The sequence below is a fragment of the Genypterus blacodes genome, unplaced genomic scaffold, assembly GCF_046128005.1.
Source record: "Genypterus blacodes isolate CSIRO-AG114 ecotype Tasmania unplaced genomic scaffold, CSIRO-AGI_Gbla_v1 ptg000039l_1, whole genome shotgun sequence".
Taxonomy (NCBI): Eukaryota; Metazoa; Chordata; class Actinopteri; order Ophidiiformes; family Ophidiidae; genus Genypterus; species Genypterus blacodes.
The window spans coordinates 3444972-3454901 of record NW_027466852.1 but is presented as its reverse complement, the minus strand read 5'-3'; the positions used below and the strand labels follow the sequence as shown (position 1 = coordinate 3454901).

General features: G+C 41.7%; 1 protein-coding gene across 5 annotated transcripts in view; it reads right to left on the bottom strand.

Moving 5' to 3' along the window:
* Positions 1-9930, bottom strand: part of sh3pxd2aa (SH3 and PX domains 2Aa) — a 97854-nt gene continuing 87924 nt past the window's right edge. For all 5 annotated transcript variants that reach the window (XM_076147765.1, XM_076147767.1, XM_076147766.1 and 2 more), the window contains 2 exons: positions 9548-9667; positions 1-8834 (listed from right to left, as the gene is read on the bottom strand). In XM_076147765.1, coding sequence (XP_076003880.1) covers positions 6822-8834; positions 9548-9667 — 2133 coding nt within the window. In that variant the 3' untranslated portion in view covers positions 1-6821. The remainder of the gene's footprint in view (positions 8835-9547; positions 9668-9930) is intronic.

The following is a 9930-nucleotide window of genomic DNA, read 5'->3' as shown; positions in this document are numbered from 1 at the left end:
AAAGATAATACATTTAATATCGTTTCTCTTTTGGGCAATGCAAGATACAATGTAAACATATACAAGATACAAAAAAAGGAACAAGACCTTTTAAAATGAAACAGCCGATAAGAAAATGCCCCATTTTCAAAAGAATGCACATGTGCAGAATGACTCCAATCCAAACGGAATTTGGATAGAAACTGATTCTGCTTGGTTTTGCTTGTGCATTGGCGTCCAGTTATCTTGAACAGACTGGCACGTGTGTGTGTGTGTGTGTGTGTGTGTGTATGGCTGTGTCATCATGTAAGAGTATGGAGCATGATGACTGACCAGATGATTCACTGACATTTACAAAAGTAATCAAAAGAGCAAACCCATTCCTCTTTAGCCTCAGCATGGCATCTATTTTGAAAACAAGGGCTTTGCAAGAGTTTAAACACAATTTGCATAACAATGGTAGTTTAAAAAAAAAAAAGAAGAAGAAAAACAATGATAGCACCTCCTTTGGTCCAACTCCAGGCCTGTAGTTATTGTAGTTGTGACGGTGATAGTTCTGATAGTTAGGGGATCATGGTTGTCAAAATCCAAAGCTGGGGTTAGAAGAATTTACAAGAGGTTGATGGTTTGAAACCTTTAAGTGTTGGCACGCTGCTTTCCAAAGACACCATTTCTACAAATGTGATTTTCAGCAGGTTCACCAAGAATAAATCACACTGTGCCTCTAATCCAACACACACCAGCTGTCATTCAACAACTTTCTTCCCGTAGAAAATATGGCTGAGCTCCGACCAGCACCACTGCCTCACACTCACACACACACAGACCGACAGACACATACAGAGGCAGCTGCGTGTACTCTGTTAAAAACAGGATCATCTGCCTGGCTTAGGTTAAATCAGTGGTTCCCAAACTTCTCCTGCAGGGCCCCCCTTTTGTAGATAAGACAATCTTTGCGTCCCCCCCAACGCGCACACACACATCCACACACATCTTTAGTTTCCAAACTCCACTGGAATTTATTTTTAAACATTGTTATTTATCAAATGAAGTCACACATCCCCTTTAAAGTGGAATTATTAAAAGTCTAATAGTGTAATACTGTGTAACTTTTACTGTGTGACAGCATTTCTGCTTTCAACAAATTTGAATACCTCTGCGCCCCCGCTTGGGAACCACTGGGTTAAACGAAGACACACGTTGCTCGTTAGTAATGGGGATCGCTAACGGTGACAAAGAGAATCTCGTTCCTCGACACAGTCTTCTTCAAAAACACAACCCCTGCACTTCCTCTCTCTCCCCTGCACACAAACACAAAGTATACTTAAGTTTAAAACTTGCACATTCCTCCCATATAAACCTCAACCCTGTGCCCACATACTTCCTCTAACTTTCTTATCAAACCTCCCCCTCCATCTCCAAACCTTTCCCTGTTATCAGCCACCACTAAATGATAAGAGGTTTTGTTGCCATGTTTTACAATCTTTCCATCATTAATTCAAGCTTGCGTCATTAATAAATGATTTGAAGCTGATTTAAAGTGTTATATGCTCCTGTGACTTCAATAAATAAATAGCACTATCATATCTGTGGCACCCTAGGAGCCATACAAGACCTGCAGCCTCTGAATCTACTGTCAAATGAGCGTGAACACTGCTTTGCCCCATGTTGCTGCTGGTTCACTTTGAGACCCAAGCAGCTTCAAATTCCAAGCAGTGCAATAAAATGTTGTTTGGGTACAGAATAGTACATGCAACCCTTTCATCTCTCCAAATCGAAAGCGATCCCTTTCACCTGGCTCTTACTCTACTATCCCACTCCAAATTCTCCTTGACCTCCAGCTTCTCTTCACAAGAGCACACACTAACCATCCATCTTACCATCAATAACACACACAGATACACACGCTCCCTAAACCAAACTAAACAACTTAATTCAACTTAGTCATCCTGTCTAGCTCTACTCAATCCAGCTAGCAGCTAGAATAGCCACCTTGGCTGTGTCGAGGAAGGAGTGAAAGGAATATGTTACAATAAAAAAAAGAACAGAAGTGAGGAAACAAACGATGTGTAGCCAGGAGCAGTCAAATATGGCAGGGGGAAGTATTTGGGATAACAGAGTTTAAGGCGCTTCACGTCTGAGATGTGCCATCCATTTGTTGAAATAAAGAGAGAGAAGAACACAAAGGGTGCCTGCAGAACACAGCTGTCTCACTTGACTGACCCCCTAGAATATGCTGGGGAAACTCATCAATTTCCTCTGTGCTCCATCTGTGTGTGTGTGTCTTCATGTGCACATGCAAAAGGAAACTCATTGGTTTTCCTATAGTGGCTTGCTGCCAGGTCCAGACTCTGTCATGTGGATCCAGGTCATTGTGAGAGCAGAGTAAGACTGTGACGGAAAAAGGAAGTCAAATGTAATTTAAGGTGAACTGAAAACTATGAAAACAAACCGAATAACAAGACACCGAGAGCGAGCACATGGAGGGTGTGTTGGTTTGCACACATGTGACATCTGCAGCTCAACAGAGTAGCGAAGCAGGCTGAGCGTTGACAGTTCAACACCAAAGTGCAGAGTCTCCAGCATAACATAACTGAACCTGGGGCCATCAAATCAAATATCATAACTCCAGTTCTCCAACAAGCCTGAGCAGTTGTTACTTTCGAGAAGGTGCCGCCAAAGAGTTCTAGCTAATTCGGTACGCTTTGTTGGTGTTGGTGGAACAAAATAACACCATGGCTGACCAACGGTTCCAAACTGGCTCAACAATGGCCAAGCAAATTTATTTAAGTTGAGTATATTTACAGACATCTACAAATGCAAACTTTGTCACAGGGAAATGCCATAGTTTGTACCTGTGCTTGTGATGCAGGTATATCACAGCAGGAGGCCTTCTTACAACAACACCCTTTACTCTGTTATTGGCTCAGTGATTACCGTATTTCAATAGTTGTTGACTTCTCTCTTTTTGACCTTGGATCAGGAAACTGCTTCTTTTTGCAAAACAGCAGCTCAATGTTTGTCTCCGTGATGCAAATGAAGAGCTTTACGTATGTTGAATGTTTGAAATTCAGTCCCCCAAACTACCTACAGAGAAAATAACTCATGTCACTTTGCTACTGTGTTGTAGTCTCTCGTGGCTCACATAATAAGACCTGCTGCATAAAGGGATAATGGATATCTGCTGATTGAGGTGCTCATCTCTCCGCTCTCTGTTTACCACCGAGACTCTTTTGTTCATGTCTTCTGTCAGACGTCACTGACAGCTCCTAGTGCCACTTTGTCAGAGCCATTGGTGGGAATAAATCTGACAGGGCTTGAAAACGGCATGGGTAAAATGTCAAACGAGGCATCTGTGTTGACAGAGAGAGGACACACTCCAGAGGAGAGAGGGAGACAAAACAACTCAATACACAACAATACTATCAAAATTCCATTCAGGCACAAACGTGACAGCTCAGACCAGGGCCGCTGAGTCCCCTGATTGTGGGCCTGTGACTCTCCATCTATGTCGCAGACCCAGATCAATAAAGAATATGGGTCATTGGGTTTCTTCCATTCATAAATCAGAGTCCACTGGTGTTGATCTGAGGGGAGGAGGGGCAAGGAGTCTTATGTTATGATAAGTTATTATAAATGTCAGATAATAAAGCGCTGGGGTCACACACCATGTTGCTTTGGTCCAATGGACTCGCTCTGTTGGTTTCTGATATAGCAGGGCCTTACACATTCTCTTTTATGTAACGAGTGCAGATTTAAATCAAAAGAATGACACAGTTTAAGTCATGGTCAAAGCTCCTGACTGGCAGTTTGAATGGGAACAGACTGAATCTATTCCCAGCACATGTAACGTCGTTGTATAGTTTCCAGGCCTATGCTGATTTTTCCAATAATATGTTTCCTCTCGTGAAAATCCTGATGCCAGTTTGCTATTGCACATTTCCTCATTGGATACATTTCTCAATTTCGTAGAATAGAACAGGGGGAAAAAAGGAGGAAATACAATTTGAAAAGTTAAAGAATGAGAATACAGAGATCGGTGCTACATGGCTAAATGTTGCATTCCCTTGTGATCTCAGCTGTAAGTATGTCGACTAAACTGAACTCAAACAAAGCCAATATCATGTGCTGGAGCAAAACATTACGAGTGATTCAACACATTTACATAATGCCTTCGACTGGGTGGGAAGGGACTTTTTTTCTCATTTATCAACATAAATGATTTGATTGATTGATTGATTCCATGTTTTATTTAAAAAATTTTAAGTCACAGACATGACCTTTTGATTCATTGATTTGTTTTTATTGAATTTTGCTTATTATGTTGATTAAAATTCCATGTATGTATCAATGCTGTGTATACAATGTGATGAAATAATATGATTGAAAATGGGAGAATGGGGGAAGGCAAGTGATCAAATATTATTATTATTAAGTCCATTTAAATTAAGGCATTATGTTGAGTACAATAAAGATGAAAGAAGTGTCCATGATTCGCTAAAGTTGCAGCACACAGCATAAGAAAAACTTCTTTTTTTTTAAACATTTAAAAAATGAAGTCACATGATACAAGAAAAAAATTTAAGCTGCACTGATCAAAAGAAGAAAAAAAATATGTACAATTTGTGGGCAAACTCACTGACCAGCAGTGCATGTCTTATTGCACTGAGGTAGCATGCTGGCATACAAGTGTCTAACATTTGGCTGTTGTCGTACCTATTGTCTCCTGGGGAGGGCGACATTTCTCAATCCAATTCTTCTCTCAGAGAATTTGGCATGTTCACTGTCATTGAGGAGTTTATCCTCTTTGATTGAGGTAAGAAAAAAAGTTCTAAAAAATTAAATAATTACAAAAATTCAGTCAATAAATAATATGCTGAGTATTTACTGCATCTTTGCATTAATGCACCATAACCATGTTTAAAAGTGCACTAATTCACAAAACACAACCACTTCATTCGTCGTTATTGTCAATGTGTGATCACAGAGCAACAAACAATAAAAGACTGGTTTGCTAAATAACTAAATAACTGCAATCTAGCAGGTGCTGTACTTAGTTTAATACTATGATACTGTCCAGCAGAAACATAATCAAAAGTTAGTGTAAAGCCTCATATGGCAGCTCACACTGTTCATTAGAAAAGATATTTCAGCAGTCTTGAACATCAGCCATTTGAAGGAAGTTTTTAATTGTATTTCAGCTCAGAATGCTCAGTAAAACTGTTTCAAACTTGGTTTTTTTAACTTAAGCATAATTCATTTGAATTTAGAGAGATGAAAGCCAATTAAAACTTTGAATATGTAAACACTTAAACTTCTCTGGCAAGATAGTAAACACAGATTTATTGCATCCTGTTTAAAGTCTCTATCAATACTGCACAGCAATATCTAATCTAGTTTTGTCACTTGTTTCATAATTTTTTAAACAATGCTTCAAGTGCTTCCAGGAACAGAAAACAAACATAATTTTAAGTTCATAAACCTCATTGCATTTTGTAAAATTAACTGTACTTGTGTATCATCAATAAATTGAAAAAATACAAAAACTAGCCAATGAAGCAATATTCCTCTTTGGTTTTCTTTATCACATTTAGGGTTCAGTTCTGTGCAAGTAAATCCATGGGTTATGGTTGATTCACCACATTCCAAGTACTTATTTCATGCACTCTTTCAACGACTGTATTACTACATTTATAGAAAGAAAACCATATAGAGATGTATTGTCCCTGGAACTGAAAGGGTACCAGCACATACATGAGCTGGCTATGTTCTGGAGAGCACTCAACTTAAAACAATTTGCATTTCCTGGAAACTAAAATAGCTTTGCAGGTTTTAAATATATCTGTTCTCTCTCTATCTTGGATTAAAATATGAGTGAGTTTTCCTGTGGGGCTCTGAAATGGGGATGCATGATCAATCTAGGCCACTTTAACATTTTACATTTGCCAGTGTAACTGTAAAGAAATGAGAAATGAGCCAAGAGCATTTAACTCTTCCAAATCTAGGCTGTTGGCAGAGTACAGATGTCACAAGAAAGCAGAAATATTTCTCTAAAGAGAACTTGGACACACATAAAACATTATAATGTAGACAACAAAATGGAATAAAATATAGACAAAGAGAATCAAACTGCTGTGTGATGACTGTGGCTTAAAATGATCTCTGATGACTTGAGTCACTTCAATCTTTTTCTCTTTTGCTCTGTGTTTTGAACCAATTACATCACTGGAGATCAAACCCTTGTACTTGCACTCCTGTCAAGGAGGTCTCAGTAATGGAAACAGTCTTGTTGGTGTTCATGCGCTCATAAGCCTATGGCACTCTTAATAGATTTGGTTGATCTGAATATTCTGCCGGCCACCATTCAGGACCTCCATTCAGGTGATCATATTCAAAGGCACTTATTGGGCATCATAGTCAATGATGGGCAGGATTAAGCATAGCCATTACCCTGCTCAACTTCTGTATTAGATGATGCAAACCCCCATTAGGTCACTCCCATTCATACCATTTCATATCTCAAAGACACTGTTCTGCTCAATTTCTTCACTCATAAGTGTGGTAAAGTCCACTTCTTCGGTCTTTCATTCCCATCTTTAATACTTAAAATCTTTACAGTCCTTTGCGGATACATTTTAGTAAACCAGCACTAAAAGTGTCTTTGCTTATTAAAACATCTTTTTTTTCTAATACATAATCTTTTCAGAAATGTAAATTTTCAAGGACATATTGCTTATGGGTGATTGTGGGTAACATTCTTAACAATTGTTGACACCCATATCCTTGGAGACATCAACATGGGGATCTGAGGGGGACGGGTAAGGGAGGGATGAGATGTGGGCTCATTTTTTCCGCTCTAGGTAGTTAGAGGGGACCCAGCCCTTACGGGGGAGCAGGCTGTCCTGCACCTGGCAGTACCACCATCCATTGGGATTTCTTTCCAAGACCTCAAGACAGGTTCCCTCAGTGAATCCCATAGTCTCCTCATCACCACGATAGTCAGCGATGGACACATAAACATCCCTGCCAAGGTTATTGTGGATCAACTGGCTCTTCTCTATGGGCTTTGGCCGGACTGTAGACACGGGGATGCCATTGCGTTGGGTAACTCTAAGGAGGTCTTGGCCCGAGCTTGTGCTGAATCCGCTTCCTGAAGATCCCAGGCTGGAGCGTTCCACAGGCCTTGACTGACTTTCGACGACCACATGTGGTCGCACTGTGCTGAAGGAGGCATTTCGGCGCACTCCCAGAGTGGCGGAACCAGAGCGGTAGTGATCACTGCTTCCGAGGGAATCATTTCGCCTCAGAGAGCCTGTCATGTAGTGTGTATCCTTAGCTGGCTGTGATGTGGTTACAAATACAGACTGGGGCCTCACTGCAACCTGCCGTACCCCATTTCTCATGCGGACACCTCCATTGACCATTCCAGATGGCTTAGAGAAGCCACCAGGGGGTTTGGAAGGAATGGGGGGAGTGTTCCTCCTCAAGCATTGATGCTGCTGGGTGAGGCCCTGAATGTTTATGTTATTGAGGGCCAAAACATGCTGCTCATTCTTCTCCAGACTGTTGGACTTACTCCCAGCGCTCCCATGTCCATCTGATTCCAGCCCACCAGCATCGCTCACTTGTCTAATCAGCTCCAGGTAGTAGGAGGGAGCCCAGCCCTCCTCAGCACCCAGACGAACGTACCACCAACCACTCTCCTGCTTCTCCAGGACCTCTACCTCCACCCCAGCTGGAAAACTAACCTCAGACTCCTGGACCTTCTTATAGGCATCCAAAGTGCGGTACAAACTGGGGCCTTCCAAATCAGAGTCACCACGACTCCCTTTGGAGTAAACAGAAGAGAGGTCTGAAGTGCTACGAGAACAGATGGAGTCTTCTGAAGAGATAACCGAAGCTGTTTCAGAGTCATCACCACGAGAAGGTTTGAGGCTGTGTCGGAACTGACCAGTAGGCCTCAGCTGGCGTCTCAAAGAGCTGATGTCCATCCTCTCAGGACTCTGCGGTTCTGACTTTGTCAGAAGTGGTTTAGGTCTGACAGAAGGCTTGGGCCTTGTGGAGGGGCTCTGGCCTATCCTCTGTTCCACATCCCGGGCAAAGCCTTTCTTGGGGCCTCTACTCAACTCATCTGATGAAGACAGGGGGCTGTTGTCATGGGACCTCAGGCTGATATCTATGTGTCTGCCCAGGGTCTGACTTCTGCGATTCATCTCTGGGGTCATGGTCTTCATTGGTCTCCCTGCTAAAGATGAGGATCCCGGGGGTTTACGTGGGACAGTGGAGGAATGGTAACTCCTTGGGGAGTTTGGCACACTGGAACCTTTGGCTGAAGTTCTTTCGATGCCACTGCTTGGCCTAAAGCCATCATTCTCATAAATACACTCATCCTTAGCGACCTCTTCCACAGATCTGAAGGAGGTTCGTCGATGGCTGAAAACAGGGGAGGCCTTACAGATGGGAGGGGAGCCTTTGCTGGCAGGAGGAGATTTGTGGTACTTATCGCTGACAGCACTGCTGGTCTTCACATCCAGAGACCGTTCATCTTTCAAAGAATCAGTGTCTGACTCACCTTCGCACCCAATTGCAGGAACATCATATTCTGGTTCCTCATAAACAGGCCTGCTAGGTGTTTCAGACACTTTGGATGCTTTGGAGTTACTGGCGGGTGGAGCCTCTTCAGAGTCTTGTTTTTTGACAGGTGGAGCTGGAGGTGGAACTTTGGGCCTGGTGAGGGTGCTGGTTCGACGGTTGAGGTTGGGCTTCTTGCGTTTGTCAATGTAGGAGCAGGGGGCCCAGCCCTCCTTCTCTCCAATCTGCACATACCACCAGCCGCCAGGGTTCTTCTCTATCACCTACAAATGGCAAATTAAAAAGCTATTTAAAAGAGCAACACAAATGTACAACAAAAAATATCTAAACGTAAAGCAATTACTGGATTTAATTCAGCAATTGTTTACTGACACCTAACCCAACTGTTTTGAGGTTTTACTTAATAAAAGAAATCTGGGATTTTAGTGGCTATTTTGAAGATCAAAATATAATTTTAATAGAAAAAAATAATAATGGAAATTTGACGTTTGCAAAGTGAACATAGACATTAGCTTTACTGTTGATTTTGCCTGGAGGAACTCAGCAACCCTATTCTCTTCCTTGGCTACTTTAAATCACGGTGTACAGTCAGACTTTGTCTGTCTTAACATCAAATCCAGGATGACAAATTGATCTGTGCATTGTTCTGTGAAAATCAGTAAACAACAAAAACCAGGAGCACTACTGAAAATACAGAACAATGTTGAATGTAAATGTCAATGTTAACATAAAAACTGGCCTTAATTGTGCCTTATCACACAAACTTTAATGATGAGTGCATTGTCATTGTAACATATGCTATAAAAACCCTAAAGGCATATTTTGTTCTCTTCATGTCTCTACCCCCTCCAGGTTCAGACTCAAAATCCTGATGTTGCATTTGTCAGTATTTCCCATGTTTCAGGGGAATGCTCAGTTGACATGCATTTTCAATGAGACTTGGATGTCTTAGGTCAGCGACAATCTGGCCTCTTACATCAGCCTTCTGTCCTCCACGGAAACTGATGCCATCAGAGATCGAGGACTGGAAATCTGCTATCGTGTAATACTCTGCTTCCACAGCAGGGGGCTCTGGTGGCTTGGGTAACTGGAATCCCTGCACAGTAACAAGAGACAATGTATGAGCTGCTGGCATCCTACCTATCACTGTATCTGATTATTCCTTTAATTAATCAAGACATGATCAGTATACTTTATACATAAAATGGAAGTACTGTGTGTACAGTGTCATTTTTTGTTACATCACATACAGTTGGCATTTTCAGATTATCTAACAATCCTTTGTATTCTGTGAAGGTTCTCAGTCATCCAGGTCCTGGTTTTCAAGGAAAGTTAATCTTAGGCACCTGGAAAACCTCT